At 53.2% G+C, this 21,708-nt stretch overlaps 1 protein-coding gene across 2 annotated transcripts; it reads left to right on the forward strand.

The window, feature by feature from the left end:
- The first annotated feature begins 1,360 nt into the window (after positions 1-1,360).
- On the forward strand, positions 1,361-18,006 carry P2RX1 (purinergic receptor P2X 1). Of its 2 annotated transcripts, XM_042915649.1 has the most exons (12): positions 1,750-2,283; positions 11,203-11,350; positions 11,643-11,714; positions 12,157-12,226; positions 12,475-12,571; positions 12,872-12,952; positions 13,212-13,353; positions 15,097-15,224; positions 15,634-15,724; positions 16,152-16,217; positions 16,549-16,650; positions 16,764-18,006. In XM_042915649.1, the coding sequence occupies exons 1-12, from the start codon at positions 2,147-2,149 to the stop codon at positions 16,827-16,829; spliced, it is 1,200 nt and encodes a 399-aa protein (XP_042771583.1). In that variant the 5' UTR covers positions 1,750-2,146; the 3' UTR covers positions 16,830-18,006. The 2 variants fall into 2 exon arrangements, with proteins under 2 accessions (XP_042771584.1, XP_042771583.1); XM_042915650.1 differs by lacking the exon at positions 12,872-12,952 and having other exon boundaries at positions 1,361-2,283.
- The last annotated feature ends 3,702 nt before the right edge of the window (positions 18,007-21,708 follow it).

Here is a 21,708-nt window from a genome sequence, read left to right on the forward strand (position 1 = left end):
TCCTTGGAACGGGGGAGAGGGGAGAAGAAGGAGGAGGAGGTGGAGGAGGTCACGGTGATGGTATCCAAAGGGCAGATACAGATTGGAGGATGACTGCCTGAATTCCCTTGCCCCCTCCTCCTCCCCTCACCTAAGTGCCGGCTGCCCTCCTTAATATCCAGGAATCATGGGAGGAGAGGGACACAAAGATGGCTCGGGTAATGCCAGCATCCACCCCGGCTCTTCATCACAAGCAATTCATGTCCTGGGACCTGCTATTCCAAGAGCCACGGGATTAGCTGGAAAGAGAATAGGCCCTTTTATGTGGGATCAAGACCAGGCCGAGGGGATGTGATCCCCTTAGGTCTGGCTCCCAGCATCTCTGGATTTTTTGCTTAGAAAATCCCAGGACATGGTTCTGGCCTGCCCCGCTTGACGGTGGCATTGGACACACAGTTGAGTCTGAGATTGGCGAGACTGATCTGTCTGAAAGGGGGATTGGCCCAGGGTGCTGCAAGAGGCCACGGACCTGCCCTCGGTTGGGGCCTTTGCCATCCAGAGAGCAGCTCTGCTCAGGCACACCTGGGATTTCCAGCCCTTGGGTATGGTTCCCTGACTAGAGCAATTTCCCAGCTAATTTCCCAGCCATGAAGAAGACTCTTATCAGCCCTCAGGGTGAGGCAGTTTGGACTGCAGGGGAGCGCCCCACACCCCTGGGACACCCAGCCTCCACCTCCCACCTCTAGAGGAAGTCCCAAGGACACCTGGCCTGGTTTGAGGGGCAGCCAGCAAGGCCTTCCTGCTTCAAGCTGAAGCCTCCAGTACCACCCAGGGTGAGCTTGGGCAATTCATTTCTCTTCTCTGAGCTCATTTCTTCATCTGCAAAACAAGACACGGGGTCGGAGGAGGCCTCTGGCTCCAAAAGCGAACATGAGGCCTCTGCCCCATCCCAGTCCCCGGGGCCTTGCATTCCTGCCCTGAGCTGGGGTTGAAGACAGGGGTACAGAGGGGCTGTACCCCAAGATCAATAGTGGCCTCTGGTTTTTGTTTTTGTTTTTGTTTTTGTTTTTGTCCTCAGCATTATTGGGACTCACCTGGCTAGGGCCTCTACCTATGAAAGAAATCCATTATCATCCCCATTTCACAGATAAGGACACAAGCTCAGACAGGTGAGGTAAATTAACCAAGCCCTCACAGGTAGCTAGTGGCAAAGCCAAGGATATTAACCAAGGCCGTCTGCTGTTAGGCTTACCCGGATGCATCTGAGGGAGCCCAATGGCAATGTGTAACTGATGTGGCCCTTGACTCTTCTAGGCACTTGCCTCCCTCTGCTTGTTTCAGGGAGGTGGAGGCCTGGCTAGGACAGGACAGGGCAGGTGATGGGAGAGGAGAGGTAAGCTATAGAGATGCCAGCCCAATGCTAAGGTTGATTGGGCACAGGCCAGGCTTGGACTCGGACAGGTGGATGGAAGGTGGTCTACAAGGACAGAGGTGGGGGTCCTGTCACAGGCTCTGGAAGTATCAGGTAGCTGGACCAGAAATGTCCTACGTCCTCTTCTGCTCTCCTGACCGCAAATCTCCCAGGGACTGAGCTCCCCACCTGGGGGCACAGGTAGAGTGAGAAGGATGTTTGGATATGGGGATGGATCCCCGGTTTGGGGAGGGCTTCAGCCTGAGGCCACTCCACCCAAGCCCTTGGCCCTGCTCTGTTCTGTTCTGCCAGGTTCGTTGGGGGTTGACAGCTTTATCTTTGCCTTGTGATGAGTGGCCTGTGGTTTTCCTGCCAACAGCTTCTGTTTCCGGAGGCTCAGCAGGGCCGAGGCGGAGCCAGGAGGGGCAGAGGGGCTGGGCCTGGGTGGCCCCACTAGCCCCGCCCCCATCCATCTTTGGGAATTTATTTGTCCACAGACAGGGCTGGCCCACAGTCCATTGCCTGCCAGGGGCCAAGAGCTGCTCTGACCACCCAAGGATTCTCCTTCTCAATCCAAATGCCTCCAACTAACCCCTGACTCCTGACCTCTGGCCCCAAGCTGCCTTGCCCTACCCTTCCTAAGGGACCAGGAAACCCCTAGAAGCTCCACTGTAGACGTGGGCGTTGACGGTGGTCTCACCTCAAGAGCAAAGGCTGTGCAAGGCGCTCAGTTCTCAGCCCCTAGCCTGGCCCACCATGGCACAGCGGCTCCAGGATGAGCTGTCTGCTTTCTTCTTTGAGTATGACACTCCCCGAATGGTGCTCGTGCGCAACAAGAAGGTGGGCGTCGTCTTCCGCCTGATCCAGTTCGTGGTTCTGGTCTACGTCATCGGGTGAGTCTGGGCCCCCTAACTGCCACCCTCTTGCACCAGCTCCCAAACTGGGCCTTCTCTCCAGGCTCGGGGATGCCCCCCAGGATCCCAACGAGCCCCTCTTTCTCTCCATCGGTTGTCATCCTCCGTGACAAACTGTAATGCTATTCGGAAAGAATGGAAGCCTGATAACTCACTGTCAAGATGGGGACACTAAGGTAGAGAAGGGAAGCCTTGCTCTGGGTCATATGGTGAACAAGAAGCAAAGCCGTTGGGTTCTAAGGAACTGACTCACTGTTAACAGTCTTTCAAGTGGTGAGTGGCGCTGGAGGCCAGGGCCCCAGCAAACCACATCCAAGTCTTACTTCTGACCACCCAGCCAAGCTGGCCACTACTAAGAGATGGAGGCCGCACCCCATTTTATAGGCCAAAGAGGGAAAGGCCCTGCTTCCACCTGCCCCGCCTAAATTAGAGGCATCCTGCAATATTTGAGACCCCCAGAGCAAAGAAACTTCCAAATTCAGAACACCTGGCACCTAAACGGTGGCATGTCAGGCAGAGGTTGGAGGTCACGTCAGGTTGCAGGGATGACTGCTCCTTTATGGGCATCTTGAGACCTGTCCCGCTGAGGCAGAAGTAAGGTGGGAGTCCCCTGCAGTCTGGCTGTCCTGGGAACCGTGCAAAGGCCATCTTCTTAAAATCAGTCTTGCTGTCCCAGAAACCAAGACAGGCCTGGCAGGGTCTTACCCATGTGTGTGCTTGTGTGAGCACGTGTGTGTGTGTGTGTGTGTGTGTGTGTGTGTGGTGTATGTATCTGTGTTGTATCTAAAGCTCTGTGTGGATGCATGTGTTCTCATGTGTCTGGGCATGTGCCTACTGGGTGTGTCCCTGGGGTTGGGTATCCACATGTGCATGTCCTGTGGCTGAAGTGGCTAGGTACCTTACGTGTTCGTCCCTGCATGTGTGTGGAGGTGGGGAGATCATCATGTCCACTCACAGTGATGCTGCAAAGGGTTCTTGAAGGCCCCAGGGCCACTGAAAGGGTTTCAGCTCCTGCTGAGGGGTTGAGGGATGCCCGGCAGAATCATTTTGCTCTGTGATTCTGAGGGCCCTGCCCCTCTGCTCTCCATATCCCCATTTTTGCTGTGGGACCAAACCAGGACTGCTGACTGGAGCCCAGCGCAGGCTGACCAGGAGGCCAAACAGTGACCATATCTCTCTGGGCCCTCCAGGGCCTCTGTTATCCAAAACAGCCTTCCCTCTACCCCCATCTGGCCCCCAAGGTCTCAGAGCTGGTCAGATGGAGTCAGAGCCAGGACCTAGGCCTCTGATACCTTCAGCCTCTGCCTCCCCGCTGCTCACAGACCAGTTTGACATCTGCAATGTCATGTGAGCTCCTCCAGAAAGGAGCAGTGGGTCCCAGCTAGAACTGAGACCTCCTGCCCCCAAGACTTGGTGCTGCCTTCTCCTTTCCCACCTCACACGGGCTCTGAGAACTTTGCAGTGAGGCACTGATGCTATGATGCCAGGCACAGGACAGGCTTAAAAGTTCATCCTTAGCTGCGCTCCTGATCCTCCAGGGAAAAGAGAGGTTGCCCACCCAGGCCCAGCCCATCCTTCACCCAAAGAGATGGGAGACAGTTGTCCTCACTGTGACCCCCGTGGCTCCCTATTTCTGCTTTCAGGTCAGCACTGGGACCAGCACCAGGACCCTCTTGTGTGTTGGTCACAGCCTGTCAGAGGGAAAGGGACAGTCCTCCCCTCCCACCACCCCACCCCTAGCTGCACTATATGCCCCAAGCCACCATTCAGTCCTGAACACATACTTCCAGTAACAGGGACCTGCCTACTTCCCTCCTTCCTTTCCTCCCTCCCAAGGACAGTCTACTCAGTTTCCAAATGGATGTGGCCTCCTCAGTGTTGGTGATGCTCAGAGACAATGAGTGATTTAGTGTGGATCTCACAACTAGAAAGAGGCTGAACCAGCTCTGAATCCAGCTGCAAGTTTCCAAAGTTGGCCTTGAGATCCTGGAAAGGAAACATCCTCAGAGAGGGGTACCGACTTGCCCAAGCGTATAGCAGAGAGAGGAAGGCAGGGTGTCCTACGATACCCACCCCCCCACAACCCCACCCACAAGCCCAGACGTCCGACTCCTGCTGTCTCTGGCACCCTCATCTGGCCACTGCCCACTGCTTTGCTAACCACTCGGCTGGAGATGGAAACCAGCCTGGACTTGGTCTTACTATCTCAGGTTTCAAGTTCCCAGCTGTTCCACAAAACAAGGGCGGGGAGATCCCCTCTAAAGATATTGTACACAGGCGCATTCCTGAGGAGGAATGGCCTTTCTTTACTTACCCCCCCTTCCCAAGGCCGCTGTCTGGTCCTGTGGTTGCTGCAGGGTACAAAAGGGAGCATGGGAGAAGAGCCAGACTCCTGCATTCCAGAGACAAGGGCACAAACAAGATGGGGGATGGACGGACAGAGAGACAGAACTGGACAGAGGGACAGACATTGGAGCACAACCATTCCGATGAAGAGACAGGTCCTGAGATTTAGAGATGGAGAATTACTGAGATGGAGGCAGAGAGGCTGAGATGCTGAGAACCCGAACAGACTCTGAGGAGGGAAACTGAGGCTGTGTTCTCTATCAGTCACACTCTTCTGGGAAATCCATGGCAAGTGGAGCGAGCAAGTGGGCCTGAGGCCCCAGTGGGCTGAGCTAAGCTGTTGCTCTTTTGGGCTCAAATTAAAATGGTTAATTTGTGGGGCGCCTGGGTGACTTAGTTGGTTAAGCATCCAACTCTTGATTTTGACTCAGGTCATGATCTTGCAGTCTGAGATCAAGCCCCGAGTTGGTCTCTGCACTGAGTGTGGAGCCTGCTTGGGATTCTCTCTCTCCCTGTCTCTCTGTCCCTCCCCTGCTGTGGTCTCTCTCTCTCTCTCTCTCTCTCTCTCTCTCTCTCTCTCCCTCTCTCTCTCAAACACACACACACACACACACACACACACACACACACACACAAAGTAAATAAATAAACATTAAAATATTTTTAAATGGTTAATTTGCAGTTAGAACTATCTCCTGGGTGGTGATGCGCTCTCTGGAACTCAGCATATAGGCTGTGGGCTATCATCCATGACCTATCAGGCCCATACAAGAGTGTACTGGGATATGTCCCTGCCTGGAGGGCTCTGGTTTGGAGAAGAGAGAGGTCTGGCTGCAGCTCACAGGAGAGTCCCAGTGGGATTTGTGAATGCTGCTTGGTAAGAGGAGTGTGGGAAGGCTTCCTGAAAGAGACAACACAGTGGTGGAACCGCCTTGAGCAAAGAAGCCTAGGGGCTATAGTCCAGGAAAGCCTGTTCTTGGGTTTCCTAACCCCCTGTGCACCTCCACACAGAGTGCTTAAGAATTTCACATGCTTCTAAGATTTTCATATGAATCCTGGAACACACCAATCAGGGATTAGGATAGATACAAATTATTGCTGGGAAAAATGCATTCAGGGACATTTCTACAGCATCTTCTCTATGCCTATTTCTGTGTTGGGCTCCATGAGAAAAAGGTGGGGTACAGGGTAGGCAAAGGAAAAATGAGGAGTGAAGAATGAGTTGGCCAGGACTTCTTTGGTTCCTAGTGAAGAGTGGGGCTATTGAGTGGTTTATATAACTGGAAAAAAAAAAAATCAAAGCAGGCTTTGGGCCTGGCTGGATCCTCCATGATGAGAGCACAGGAAGAGAAAGTTCCACAGGGAAATGGTGGGGAGTTCAGGTTGGTCCTACTTAGGTTCTCCAAAGAAGCCAAGATCTTCTCCCCTTCCCCACTCTGCCATCCTCTGGGCTTCATTCTTAGGCAGTCTCTCTGTCCTCATGGTGGCAAAATGTCCCCCAACAACTCCAGGCTGATGTCCCACCAGCTTAGCCATCCCTGGGGCATAAGACTATATCATTTTCCAGAGTTCCAGCAAAAGTCCCAGATCCAACTCTTACTGGCAGGGGTTAGGTCAAGGGCCTACCACAAAACCAATTGTTATGGTCAAGGAAATGAGATACTCTGATTAGTAGAGTCTGGTTGTGTGACTACATGGTCCAGGCACTCATGCTGGAAAGCAAGGTATGGTCAAAGGTCCTGGGGCAGGAAAGGAACAGCAAAAGAGTCACTAGGATTAGGCTGTGGATAATGAGAGAACTGAAGGGAAAGGAAGTGGAGGGTGAGAACAGCCACTGATCCAGGCCTCTGAACGCCAGGCTGAGGAACATGGGGAGCCATAGAGGGTAGTGGGGAGCCATAGAAGGATGTCTATCAGGGAAGGCCCAGGGCAGGCAGGTATTGGGGTGGGGGTGGAGGCCAGAAGTGGGCAGCTGTGAAGAGGCAACAGTGATAAGAGGAGAGGATTACACCATGCCCACGCAGAAGCAGTGACCAGAAAGACAGAAGTGGTCACCCTAGTGGGCCCCACACCAGGGAGGTATGTGTGGAGGGAGCACCCACTGCTTAGTTTCCGCACATCATCGCTGCAGGGGGACATGGGCCCAGATCAGCCAGAGTTTCTGACTTCTCAAGAGCAGGGGGAGATTGGAATTTATGGGCAAAAGGAACCTCTTGGTGTTTAGAAGTTGGTGACTCATTAAAAATGTTTAAAAACACAAATTGTCAGCCTGACTTATCTGCAGACTGCAGGTTGATTAACCTCTGAACACTCAGCATGGGTCCCAGCTGTGAATTCAGTCCTTCTCATGCCTGGAGTCTGGTCTTAGCCCTCCCCAAGGCTTCTGTTCTACTTCATTCTACCTGAATGCCCCATAGCATGTGCCTGGGCTGGTCAACTGCTGCCTACAGTCCATGGGTACACCTTGTGTCCCACCAGCCACAACCTACCCTCCCGTCCCATGCCCAAGTTCCCTTGGCATCTGCCCCAAAGAATGTGGGGATAATGGAGAACGAGGGTGTAAGGATGATACCTGGGCTTTGAGGGGGATACAGTAGGTATGGTGCCGTCTTCCAAGATGAAGGCACCAGAGGGGCAAGTTCGGTGGGGACATGAGGCATTCAGGTTGGTCCCACTGAATTTTTGTTTTGAGATAGAAGTCAAATGCCATACCATTCACCCTTTAAAAATATACAACTCCGTGGTTTTAGTATAATCACACAGTTGTACAACCACCACTATCTAGGTCCACAAAATATTCACGAGTCCAAAAAAGAAAGCCTACACTTCTTAGCAATCACCCTCCATTCTTTCTCTCTCTACGGCCTATTTTGCCTACTCCGGACATTTCATATAAATAAAATCATATAATATGTGGCCTTTCCCGTCTGGCTTCTTTCACTTAACATAATATTTACTAGGTTCATCCATGTTGGTTGTAACATGTATCAGTAGCTCATTCCTTTTTCTGGCTGAATAATATTCCACTGTATGGACATACCCCATTTGGTTTGTTCATTCATCAGTGTATGGTCATGTGGGTTGTTTCCGCTTTTGCCTCTTATGAATAATGTTGCTGTGAACACTTGTATACAAGTGTTCATACAGACATATTTTCAGTTCTGTTGGGCACATACCTAGGGGTGGGATTGCTGAGTCAAGGGTAATTCCATGTTTAACTTTTTGAGGAACTGCCAGCCTGTTTTGCAAAGGGTTGAGTTTGAGTTTGAGGTGCCTGTGTGATATCTGGGGTGAGGGACCAAGAAACAGGGAAGGAATGTGTGTCACAAAGCAGTGGGCCATGTAGACATGTATGTAAGTTCCTTGAGTGCAGAATTTTGGTTTGTTTTGTTCACTTCTGTATTTTTAGTGCCTAGAACAGTGAATAAATAACAAATAAGTATTTGTTGAATCACTAAATGAATGTGTGGAATTAGATCTCTCAGGAGAGGTGCAGAAGTAGGGATAAAAATCTGGGGACACAATGTATCTGTGACAGCTCGCACGAGGTTCTGTCTGGGCTGAGGATGGCAGCCAGGGCCATGGGGGCAGATGGACATTTAGAGAGAAATCACTGACTCGAGACAGTGAAAATAAGAGAATTATTTATCACATGCCTACTGCATGGTCATTTCCTTAAAGAGAACTCATGAGAACATCCCCTAGTCACCTAGACTTGTTTTCTTCCTGGGGCCCAGCCCACAGTTGAGTGCATGGTAGGGCCTTGCTCATATTTGTTGAATGAACAGCATTTTTGAGGTAGGTGCCATCAACTCTTTTACTGAGAAAGCCAGGACTCAGAGAGGTTTTGTCCTTAGCCTGGTGAGGCTAAAGTCACACAGCTGCCAAGCAGCAGTGCCGATACCCTAATCTTGGCTCCTATTCCCTGGGGGTGGGGGTGGGGATGAGGGTAGGGGGGGCACTTGGCCAGTCCCTCTTGGCCAGTCCACTATGTGCCGTCTTCCATGAGGGGCTGTCGGAGAAAAGACTCAGGACAGGGTATTGCTGAGGATGAGGTGGAAAGAATGAGAAAGATAATGTCTGGAAAAGGAGGGACTTCTGAAGATGTTCATGTCTTTGACATCAGACCCCCTTGATGGTGACAGCTAGGCCAGGTCAAGGTAAGCATGGGTGCGGGGGGCTGATGCCACGGTTAATCCATTATTATCAGAACCGAGGTCATTGATGTCAGATTGACTTTACCATTTTACCCCCAGGATTGACAGTCCACGGGGGCGGGCATAGCCGAGAGTGACTGTATCAGCCCCTGCCCACAGCCGTGGTGTGGCTCCACTCTCCTGCCTCCTAGCAGACATGCTGATGCTGGGCTGTTCAGTGGAGAGGGGCAGAGACCTGGGCCGGGACCTCAAGCCTGGGGTCTGCCCCTGACTCGGGAAGGACACTCCCTCAGACCTCCGTTTCCCCATCTATACTGTAAGGAGTTGGTATTGGACCCAGAGAGAAATTCTATTGAGATGTTGGATGGGGGCTGCAGAGAGGGAGACCTGTGACCCTCTTATAGGGGATCAGGACATGGAGCAACTCTCCATCACCCCCAACAGCTCCTCTGAGCTTGGGCATTAATCCAGAATCGTCCCTGGAGGAAAGAGGTTAAGGAGGGTAGCAGTAGGTGATGTCCCCAACTCTCCCTGATGAGGCTGGAAGCACTGAGGACTCGAGGCCTTTGTCATGCCTCACCTGTTTCCATCTGGGACCTGCAGGGGGCAGCAGTGACCATGCTTAGGCTTGGGGGCACCTCCAGAGCCAGGCTGGGGGAGGGACTTAGAGAAGATGAAGAATGGACTATGGGACTGGAGAGGGACGGACGGGTGGGATGACTTCTGGGCCCTGGGGCAGGAAGACAGCCCCCAAAAAGCTAGCACTGACTCTGGGACTAAGATGCCCAGAGAAATGCTACCAGGCCTGAGCTCTGGGACGCAGGAGAGAGGCTTTGAGCTCTGCTTGGACAGGTGGGCTGAGGGTAAGGTGAGGGATGAAGGGGATATAAACATACCTGCCTACAGTCAGACACAGCCACAGGTGTGCTTACAGATTTCCCCTGGAGATACATAGCTACACACTCTGACGGGCACCACACATGGACAAACACACACACACACACAGTTACCCTGAATCTCCATGCAGTCTCTCCTGAAGGAAATGGGGCATACCCAGGATCCTCAGTTGTTAAGTAACAGAAACCAAACCCAAATTGGCTTAAATAAAGGGAATTTATTAGCTAATATAACAGAAAAGTCCAGAAGTAAATTTTTTTAACATGCCTCAGGTATGGCTAGATCCAGGAGCTCAACCATTATCAGGAGGCTGCCCTCTCCATCTCCTGGCCTGACTTTCCTCTAAGTTGGCTTCATTCTCAGGTTTACTCTCTCTGTGAGGTAGCAAAATGCCTAACCTTAGTTTTGGTCTTATAGCTACATTGTTTTGCTATCCTGCAGAAAGGATGTCTCTTTACCAGTAATTCCCAGAAAAACCCTGGCCTCATTGCTGAAACTCCCCAGGTTGTGTGTCCATCTTTAGACCCATCACTGTTGCTAGGGCGATGGAACATTGATTGGCAAGCCTTGGTCGTGTGCCCCACCCTCCAGCCCCCAAGGTTAGGACGGAGGTAAATTTCATTGAACCTCCCAGATGGAAAGTGAACAACCTAAAACAACAGGGGTTCTTCATGCTGGAAGGGAAGGCCAGAATGTCCCAAGACAGCTGGGAGGCCTCCAGCCTGAGTCACTCCCACAAAGGCCTCAAATGGAGCCAGATAACACAAGCTCTTCGGAGGGCCACTTGCCCCCCTCTGTTTCTCTTCCAGTCCCCCTTGCCAGGGGCTCCCAGCGTGGCTGAGATAATCATAGCTAATGTCTCTACAGCACTTACCGCACCTGCCAGTCCCCACTCTAAGTGATCTATGTGCATTAAGTCACAACAAGTAATATTGGTACTATTATTATTATTCCCATTTTACAGATGAGGAAACTGAGGCATAGAGGGATTGAAGAGTTTATCCCAAATCACACAGCCATGGGTAGTGTAGCTGGCGTTCCAATGCAGGCTCTTGGGCACCAAATACCAGGTTCTCAGCCATCATGCTCTGCTAGGTCTCAGTGGGAGAATCTTAGGAAAGAAGGAGAACTCTGGCATAAGGATTATGGTCTCAGAAGCTTGGCCTCCAGGCCCCAGAAAATCCTGCTTCTTGGAAAAGGATCTGAGAGAGTCCTTCAGCGGTTCTCCTCCCTGGGAATTAGTATTTTCCCGGGGAAAAGCAGGGTGTAACTTCAGGTACAGGCCAGCTCAGGGAGGCAGGTGAGGCTCTCCTGCCCCCAGCCCAGGATGTTAGCTTTAGGAGCAAAGAGTGGCTCAGAGATGCTTCTGGAGACAGGAGGGCAAAGGATTTGACATGTCTAGCTGGTGCCAGCAAGGGCAGCAGCCCATGTAACCTCATGCCATCTTTGAATGGTTCTGCACAGCTCTGGTCGTTTTAACCCCCAAAACACTCCACAGGTGGGTGTTTGTCTACGAGAAAGGCTACCAGACCTCAAGTGGCCTCATCAGCAGCGTGTCTGTGAAACTCAAGGGTCTGGCCGTGACACAGCTCCCAGGCCTGGGCCCCCAAGTCTGGGATGTAGCAGACTACGTCTTCCCAGCCCAGGTGAGCTGGCTCAGGGATACACCTTCCACCCACAGGGCCTGGCTCGGAGCAGGATTGGACTCTGTCCAATAACAGATGGGACCAGTCCAGCTCCTATCTCCCTCTGGGCCTCAGCTTCCCTAACCACCAAAAACAAGTTGTTATATCATCCCACTCTGCCATCATCTGTTATGGAGGCCGCTGGGTATCATGTGGATTCTGAGGGCTTGTTGGGGCAGTGCTTGGGTTCTGGGGGGGTGCTGTTCTCCCAACTCAGAGCCCTGGTCTCCCCTCCCCTGCCCCTCACTTCCAGGGGGACAGCTCCTTTGTGATCATGACGAATTTCATTGCAACGCCCCGGCAGGTTCAAGGCTACTGTGCAGAGGTGAGGACTGCTACCCATCCCCTCTCCCCGCTTCCTGGACCCAGGGAAAAATAACATGGAAGAGAAGGTCCCCCTGGGGGTTGAAGACAGGATTCCCAAGGAGACTGCAGTGGTGAAATTTTAGGCATAGACTCACACAAAGTAACAATCCGAGATTACCCTCCCAGCTGTGTGTCAAGCAAGATGCTGAGCCTCCGTGCTCACCCAATCCCCAAACCCTAACGTCCCTGTTCCCTGCCAGCTGACACTGGTAATAGGGCAGCTGGACATGAGCCCAGAAGGGTCCTGGGAGGGGTCTGGGGGGAGGAGGAAGCTGTAAGCAAAGTTCACCCCAAGGTGCTCCAAGATTGCCCCACGACTTCCCTAGGGCCCTGGGGGTGAGAGGAGAGTTTCTTAGAACCCACCCAAGGGGCCTAGGACCAGCAACTCTCCCTTCCCTTAGCACCCGGAAGGGGGCATATGCACAAATGACACTGGCTGCACCCCAGGGAAGGCAGAAAGGAAGGCCCAAGGTAAGCTCAGCCTCCTCCTGTCCCCCTGCACAGCCCTGAAGCTCCAAGCTTCCTCCACCAGCAGATCCTTCCTGCTCTCTCCCTTGCTGCCATCCTAGCCTTGGCCTACCCTGTCCCAGACCCAGACACATTTCTGTCCTCAGGTTTCTGCTCTTGGGTGTCCCATCACTGGGGGCTCTTGTGGATGAGGGGCCTCCTCTGTATCCCCAGCTTGGGATGAGCACCCACGGGTTCCTCCCTTGTTCCAGGTATCCGCACAGGCAAGTGTGTGGCCTTCAACGACACCGTGCAGACATGTGAGATCTTTGGCTGGTGTCCCGTGGAGGTGGACGACAACGTCCCACGGTAATGCCTTATCCATCCAGGGAGCTAGAAGCAGGTTCCCTAACCCAGACAGAGGGGCATCCGGATCCAGTTCTGGAAACCATCTGTCCTGCCTTCTTCCAACCCCACCCTTACCCCATCTGTATGGCCCAAGCCAATGATCCCCCTGGCCCCTGGTCATTACAGCACACCCATCTCCCACAAAGCCAAGGCCACAGGAAGATCCCATAGGTTATCACACCCCCACACCCGTGACAAACTCTGGTGGGCGCACGGGGGACTCCTGGGGAGGGGGCAGTGAGTGAGTGCAGTCTCCTCCAGCCCTGCCCTTCTCCAAGAGGCCGAGAACTTCACTCTCTTCATCAAGAACAGCATCAGCTTTCCACGCTTCAAGGTCAACAGGTTTGTGGGAAAAGGGGGCAGAAATGCAGGAGCCCCTCGAGGCTGTTCCAGCTGGTCTTGACTGTCTCTGTCACCTTCTACTCTTGCTGATTTCACTCTGGAGACAGAAGCCTGAGCTGGGCCCCTCGGGTGGGCTGCTTTTAGTCTCCAAGGGCGGGGTTTAGTGGAATTTGTGACGGATCCCCAGAGCTTTGGGGCATGGTGGGCAACCTCCCAGCTGGCGTTCTGCGGCCACTGATGCTCTCCACTCCCATTATAGGCGCAACCTGGTGGAAGAGGTGGATGCGGCCTACATGAGGACCTGCCTCTATCACAAGGCCTTGCACCCACTGTGCCCCGTCTTCAAGCTTGGCTATGTGGTACAAGAGTCAGGACAGAATTTTAGCACCCTGGCTGAAAAGGTATGGTGCCAGGCGAGTGAGGAAGGCTGGGTCCTGGGATCATCAGGTCAATGAAGGCTTTTAAGTCCCAGGTAGTGCCCCCCTCCAGCCTCTCTGGTGAGGGCTGAGTATATATATGCATCTATTCCCTAATATTGGGCACTCCTGAGGGTCAGGCCTGAGTCCTCAGCCAGCCTGGCATGGACCTGACACGGAGGAGGCACCCAGAATGATTGGATGTGGGCAGATCTTATCACCTGGATGTTTGCTGAGGTCACACTGCTTTTTAAATATTAGATAAAAGCAGCTTGAATTCCATGACCCATGGCCCTGAGAAATCCTGCACCCTGCCCAGGATTCCTGGGAATTCCAGAAGCTGGAATTTGCACAGTCACCTGGGGCTCCAAGAGAAGCAGTACCTTATAAGGAGCGCAGACCTATCTGACTGGGTTCAAATCCTGTCTCTGCCCCTAACGAGCAATGTGACCTCAGACTAGTCTTTTACCTTGAGTGTGACTGAGCTTTTGCACCTACACAGTGGGTACAATAACAGTACCAGGCTCAGGGGGGTTGTCTTGAGGATCAAGTGAGCTCACACGTGGGACAGCACTTCAGTGCTGCCTGGCATGTGGCAACCCCCTCCCCCCCCCCCCCCCCCCCGTACATGTTCCCACGTGATCATTATCATCCTTCTCCTGCAGGTGCCCATTTAGGGCAGGAAATCAGCTTATTTTCTGTGATATCACACATACACACACAACACGTCTAGCACAGGGGCCAGCAAACATTTTCTTTAAAGGGCCAGAGAGTAAGTATTTTCAGCGTCACAGGCTGTATGGACCGTGTTGCAATCACTCAAGTCAGCTGCTGTAGGGCAAAAGCAGCCACGGATGATACGCAGACAGACTCGGCCCTCTGGCCTCAGCTTGCCAAACCCTGGAGGGGGTTACACTGGAGCAACACATGCCACCCGAAAGCTGAATGTTGGACCTCCCTGTCCCTAAAATCTCCCCGTCACCTGCACTTCTTACCCTTCCCCATCATCTACAGATGCCCGCATACCTGCCTCCTGCTTAGTTGCCAGCTCTCCTCTCACTCTGACCCCTTCCCAGCACTCCTGTTGCTCAGCCTAACCCTGCGTGTCCCTGATTCTTGCCTTGCCCAGAGGAGCTTTACTTGTTCAAGTTTTCTCTTCCTAGCCCAGGTCTTGACAGATTCACTATTCAACACGATTGCCTTCCATGCTGTGACTTTCACTAGGAACTCAGGAGTCAGTGACAAATGAGACAGCCAGCCCCACCTTCATGGAGCATACAGTCTTAGAGGAGATGGGCTAATAATCACACGAAATAAATATATGATTTCAAACTGGCAAATGTTCCAGGAGAAAACACAGAGGGAATAACAGGCACACATTTGAGACTGGAAGGTGTGGTTAGGGAAGACCCCTCAGAGAAGGTGACCACAAGATAAGAAAGAGCCAGCCTTTTGGAACTAAGGGAACTTTATGTGCAAAGGCCCTGAGGTAGAAAGAACTTGGTGTGTTCTAGAAACCATCGGAAAGTTGAAGTGTGATGGATGGGAGGTGGGGCCAGCGAAACTGACAGGACCTTCACCCTGAAGCAGCTTCTTGAAGTCTCTTCCTGAACAAACAAAAAATGCTCCCCCCACCCCCCGCCCCACTCAAGAGATTGCTGGCATCGGCATAAGACAGGAGTTTCTTGATCCCGAAATCCTGGATCTTAAACACCCGTGTCCCTGCAGGGCGGCGTGGTAGGCATCACCATTGACTGGAACTGTGACCTGGACTGGCAGGTACAGCACTGCAAGCCCATCTACGAGTTCCACGGACTGTATGAGGAGAAAAACCTGTCTCCAGGCTTCAATTTCAGGTGCCTGTCCCCCTGAACAGGTGCACACAATTTCAGGTGCAGGACCCCACCGGTGCACCCTTCCTTGGGGTCCCAGAACCCCTTGAGGCCAAGCAAGTGTGCCCAGGAAGGAAGCAGAGGAAGCCGGGCAGCTCCCATTCTCCTGGGACTGGCCAAGCAGGGAGCCCACAGGGAACAGGACCTTGGCAGCCTGAGCTCCGCCCTTTGAGGCCTGCCTGGCCAGGGCTGGCAGGGGAAATTGCCGACCTCAGGAGTTAGGGTGAAGGTGGAACACAGCATTCCTGGAATGAATGTTGGGGGGCATGGGACTGTCCTCACAAACCTCTGAGGGCTCCTGCTGAGCTCTGAGAACACTGGACCTGAAACTGTTCTCCATCACTCATTTCTGCAACTTCACCCTTTCCCCAAGGTTTGCCAGGCACTTCGTGGAAAATGGGACCAACCACCGGCACCTCTTCAAGGTGTTTGGGATTCGCTTTGACATTCTCGTGGATGGCAAGGTGAGTGTCCGGTGCGAGGGACAGCCAGAGACACAGTCTCAGTTCCCGTGAGTGCTTGTTAGGTGTCCACGGTTATGGACAACGGGAAGTTGACTGGGCTTCATTCGGTACTTTTACTTCTAATAACAGATGGGCCCGGATACCTGCTGAGGGCAGGTCTTTCCAGTCTGTGACCTCACCTCCTCCACTACCTCCCTGTATCCAGGGAGGCAGAGCCAAGGTCAAAACCCAGTGCTTCTAACCAGCAGCTGGGTCCCCATGTAGAGCTAGAGCTGTGGGGAGCAGTCTGTGGGGCCAGCTGATGGCGGGGGTGGGGGCAGATGGGGAGCCCCTTGCCCCAGGTCTGGCCTTAGGGTTTCTGAGAAAGGCCGCGTCTACCTGGCTCCTTCTGACTGTTAATTCTTCTCTCCCTGGGCCCTGCCACCAGGCTGGGAAGTTCGACATCATCCCCACGATGACGACCATCGGCTCTGGGATTGGCATCTTTGGAGTGGTAAGTGTTAGAATCACGGGGCCACTGTGCCAGGGGTTAGTCCCTCCTCCACATCTCGGTGGCAGCCAAGTCTCTCACCCCTACTGTGCCTACCCCACTGCCTCAGACCCACAGAAACTGAGGCCCAGAGCTGGGGCAGGACAGAGGTGGGCTGGGGTGATATTGATGCCCTGAGGGAACAACAGAGCATCATCCCCCCCACCCCCTTCAAAACCTAAGGTGTGGATAGGGCAGGACTGAGCTAGGCCCCCACAGCTAGTAGGGACCGATGTGGGCTGTGGAGGGCTTGGTCCTCGCCACCATGTTATATCCACCATCTCGCTGCCCTCAGGCCACGGTTCTCTGTGACCTGCTGCTGCTCCACATCCTGCCCAAGAGGCACTACTACAAGCAGAAGAAGTTCAAGTATGCAGAGGACATGGGGCCAGGGGCGGTAAGAGAATCCCTGAGTTGGGCCTTTCTGAGGTCTTAGGCCCACGTGTCTGTGTTGGGGCGGCCAGCTGCTTCCCTGGGGCTGACTTTTTATCCCCTCCAATGCTTACACAGGGGGAGCATGACCCCGCGGCCACCAGCTCCACCCTGGGCCTGCAGGACAACATGAAGACATCCTGACCCTCGGCCCCTGACTCCTAACCAGACACAGCATGACGCTTCAGGCGGGGGCCCTGGTGGGGTCCCAGCCAGGACACAGAGGTCTCCTCAGGAGCTCTCCAACCTCTTAGCCAGGCAGACACTAGGTTGCCTGCGGCTCAGCGTGGACACTGGGAGAGACCTGTGCAATTCTGGGCTCTGGCCCCAACTCCACAACCTCCAAGGGAGCTTCACTCAGCCTCAGCCACTCCTGGTCTAGAGCAACTGGGGCTGGGCAAGGCTCCTCTCACACTCCTGTGTCAGAGAAGTGTGCTTCTCTCTCTGGGCCCTCACGCTACCCCACTGCCTCACGTCTCTAGATCCATGCTTTCCCATATGGCAGACACTAGCCATGATGACAATTTAAATTTATATTAACTTAAATTGAATAAAATACAAAATTCAGTTCCTAAAACTAGCCACATCACAACTGCTAAATAGACATGTGTCTAGCGGCTGCCATATTGAACCACATAGAATGCTGCAGAAAGTTCCATTGGACAGCTCTGCGTAAGCCCCATTTCTTACTGGCCCCAGATTTGCCTAGGGACCTTATCGACAGTGCAGGCACCTGGGCCCACCTCAGACCTCCTCAACCAGAATCTGTAGGGCTGGCCACAGATCTGTAAGGATGGCAAACTCCAGACCATTTTCAGGATATAAGTTCAAGAACTGCCTCTGATTAGGTATCAGATTCAGCCTGGGCCTGCATGGCCTCGCGGATGCAGGTACTGAGCAGGTGTGCGGTGTGTTTATAAGCCACGTGGTGTCTCACGTACACACCCCCATACACACACTCATCTACATGCACACCCCATTCCCATCCACACTCTGTTTTTGAACAGCTAGAGCCCTGCAAACACAACCATCTAAATATACCTATGCCCTCGAGTACAGACACATGGTCCATGCCACAGCACCTCCATGGGGATATGCTTCTCCCCAAGTGTGTCAGGCTGAGACCGTCCCTTCTAGCCATGAATCCTTACTCAGCTACCTCGGGTTGGGGTGGAGACCTGGCCAAATCCTGGGCTTCCTACTCCTGTCCCAGCCTCAGCGCCTAAGGCCTGCCCAGTTCTGTTTGAACACAAGGTCTGGGGAAAGTGAGGGGCGGAGTACAATAAAAGGAATGAGGACAAACCTCTGCCTTCTGTACTTTTCCCCACTTTTCCCTCTCTGAAACTAGGTGTCCCCGTCTGTGAAATGTGGGGGGCCGAGTTGAGAGATCTCTGAGGTCCTCTGCATCTCTTGGTAGACAGTGGTGAGCCAATATTTACGTCTTCAGTCCAGCAGGGGCAGTACTGGAGGTCGGCTCACCTCTGTCCATGGGCCACTGTACCCGAACATTGGAGCTCTTCCTGGTCCTCCGTATGCCCCTCCCACAGCTTTGAGAGGCCTGGCACTCGGACAAGCAGATACCCTCAGAAGTGGCCTCATGACAGCAAGGATAAGAATGGGGCTGGCTGTCCCAGGAGGGTGGTCTGAGAGAATCCCAAAGAGAGGAGGAAGGTCTTGAATGGAGGTAGTGTGGAGGGATTCTCCAGGGGCTCTGCTGTGGCAAGACCTGCACGCTAGACTTATGGCCAGGCAGCATCTCTGGGAACCGCCCCCCCACCCCCCCATCACCGTGCTCTATCTAGACCCATGCTGTCCAATAGCAATGATGGAAACATTATCGTGCAGCCCAAAATAGTATTCGCTAACCACATGTGGCCACGGGGTACTTAAAACGTGGCTAGTACAACCAAGGAACTTAATTTTTAATTGTATTCACTATTTTTTAAGTTTACTTATTTATTTTGAGAGAGTGTGCGCGTGAGCATGCAAGCAGGGGGAGGCGCAGAGAGAAAGGGAGAGAGAACATCCCAAGCAGGCTCTGCACTGTCAGCGCAAGCCGGACGTGGGCTTGATCTCACGAACCATAAGGTCATGACCTGAGACGAAATCAGGATTTGGACACTTAACCGACTGAGCGACCCAGGAGCCTCTCATTTTATTCACTTTTAATTACTTTAAATCACCACACGTGGCTAGCGGCAGTAAGAAATGATATTGGATGGCACAGGCTAGCCCCTTCCCCGTCCTTCAGGCCCTTGGCTTTCTACCCTCTTCCCCAGCCAAGAACCATCCCTCAGATTTTACAAGACAGGAACTCTTTCTTCTTCCCTTCATTCCTTCTCCAGTCCTACCTGCTTTTGCAACTCCTGCCCTCTTCCCTCCTGAATGAGCAGAGGATTCCTCCTTTGTATCCAACCCTTCTATCTAGCCCAGAGGCCTCCCGGTAGAGGCTGCCTCTCCTTTCTGCCAATACCTGCATTTACTCCTCCTTTCTGCCTCCTCTGGACCCTTGTTCTTCTGCAGCTCTGCGTGCTCTCCCTTCACTGCCACTGTTCCAGAAAGACCCACATTTCTACACTTCCTTCTGCATCCCACCCTGTGCAGCTGGTCTCCAGCGGCCACCCCCACTTCTCCTAAATGCCCTTGGCAAAGTTACCAACAGCGTCCTTGCTGCCAAATCCAAGCAGACACTTCAGCCCGTATCCTGCTTGGCCTGTCAGCCTCTGACACTGTTGACCAAGCCCTCCTTTGTTAAAAGATTTCCTTCCAACAGCTCCTAGGACCCACCCTCTCCTGAATTTCCAGCCAGACCAGTACACAAAGAAAAGACAGTTTTCAATTGCAGCTTTGCCAAGGGTCACTGTATGTCCTTAGGCAAGTTGCTTCACTCTCCAAGCTCCTCTACAAGGCAGGGATAATAATAGCCTCTACTCAGGTTGAGGTAAGATAAGATATGTAAGGTGCCTAGCACAGAGCCTCGCACACCAGTAGTGCTCTGCCTCTCCATCTAGCCTCTCTTTCAATAGTGGGGTCAACTAGTTGTCCCTGGATATCTAGTCTACAGTGATGCTACCCTTGGTTCTTAGTTGGGTATGTGGCTGCCTAGAATGGAAACTGCATTTCCCAGACTCCTCTTGCACCTGGCTCTGGCCATGTGACTGTTTTAGCTAATGGGATAAAAGTGGAAGTAGCATGTGACACCTTTTGGGACCTTTCCTTAAAAGAGAGCTAGTGCAGATCCTTTGCCCTCTTCTTCATCCTTGTCTTCATCCACTGCAAGGGATGCATATGTGACAACTGGAGCTCTAGCCATTATCCTGAACCATGAGGACGAGAGTCATACCAAGGGGTTGCTGGAGTGGAAAGGGCGTGGAAAGAGCCACATCTGGAAGGTCTTTGTGGAACAGAGCTGACATACTAGCCTTGGACTCTCTTCTCTGAGGCTTATATGGGAATTTTTGTTACCTAAGTCAAAACTGATCCTACTTGGTACAGAAATCTTTCCCCCTTAAAAGCAACTATTCCATCCTTGGCCTCTGCTTTATTTGCTCTGAGTTATCTCACCCTTTTCCATGGCTCTACTTACCATGAGGGGTCTTTTCTGACAACTTCCAAAAGTGTCTTTCTGGTCCAGCCCTCTTTCCTAAACGCTACTCTCACATATCCAACCCAAGTGCCATATCTAATTATTCATTAGACAAACATCTTTTGAGCACCTACATGCTCACGATGTGTCAGACTGTATGCTGGGTGAATCAGACACAGACCCTGTCCAGAGGGGGAATAGGCAGGTAAACGAATGCTGAGTACAGGGAAGTCCCTAGGAGGGGCTGCTAAGCCATGCTGGGCAGTGAGGAGGTCATAGGGAAGAGCTCCTGGCAGAAGGGACATTGAACCAAGCCCTGAAAGGAGTTAGACAGGCAGGTGGTTAGGACTGAGGTCATGGAGGTCTTGTTGAGACCTATTCTTAGAATACCGGTGAGCCACAGAAGATTCCTAAGCAGGAGCTGAATGGAGAAAGGCTAGTAGGAGGAGTGAGACCGGAGGCCAAAGAGGCTGCTGCAGCAATCCAGGTGCAGCAAGATGGTGGCCTGAGCTAACATAGAGGCAGAGAGCCAGTGAGAAGTGGATGGTTTCCAGCCACGTTTAAGAGGTATCCTCAACAGGACTGGTTGCGGGGAGGGGTAGGCTAGGGGGACTCCCAGCTTTCTGGCTCCCGACTGAGGCAGGGACACAAGAGGCCAGGTTTGGGGGAGTGACATGGGGCTCTGTTTTGGGCAGGTGGTGGGGTGAGGTGCCAGAGGATTCACAAGGGAACTTTGCATAATTGAACCAAGAATTGTTGAGCAATCCCGAGGAGAGGTATGGGGGTGGACGGAATCCCCAGGAATTGCCCCTGTGAAGGTCAGGACGTCCTGGTGAGTTCTTTCCATCCCGTCTGCTTCAACTAGGCCATTCCTGCCGCCTGTTCATAGAGCCCTTCCCCAAACATGAATCCAACTATGACCCCAACACTCTGTGATAAACCACTTCGCGTTTCCCCTACCCCCCACCCAGCAGAAGGCTCAAGTCCTGAGTCTCCCATTCTTGGCCTTTTTCCCTGGCGCCCAACCTCTGCCGCATCCCTCAGTCGCGGATCTCACTTTGCCCCTCACCTAGTAAGCACCGCGCATCTCCACCCCCAACTCCCCACCCGCGAAGCGCCCATGCCCCAGCCAGGCCGAGACGGGAGGAGACAAAAGGTTTGGGGAGGTAAGCACTCGGACCTCGCAGGCCCGGCTGAGAGGCCCAGACCGCAGCTTGGAGGGATTTGGGGGGAGCCCAGGCGGCCTTAATTGGGGCGACGGGGGCGTGAGGAGGTCCAGCCCCGCCGCAGGGGGAGGGGCCCCTCCGGAGCCCTTGCCCGCCGTGGCCCCTCCCCTCCAGGAGCCGGGCAGGAGTCCCCGGCACTGATTGGGCGGCGCCGCGGGCGGCGGAGCCGGACCAATGAGCGAGGGCCGGGCGCGGCGGCGAGCGAGGGAGG

This window comes from Panthera leo, chromosome E1, assembly GCF_018350215.1.
Source record: "Panthera leo isolate Ple1 chromosome E1, P.leo_Ple1_pat1.1, whole genome shotgun sequence".
Taxonomy (NCBI): Eukaryota; Metazoa; Chordata; class Mammalia; order Carnivora; family Felidae; genus Panthera; species Panthera leo.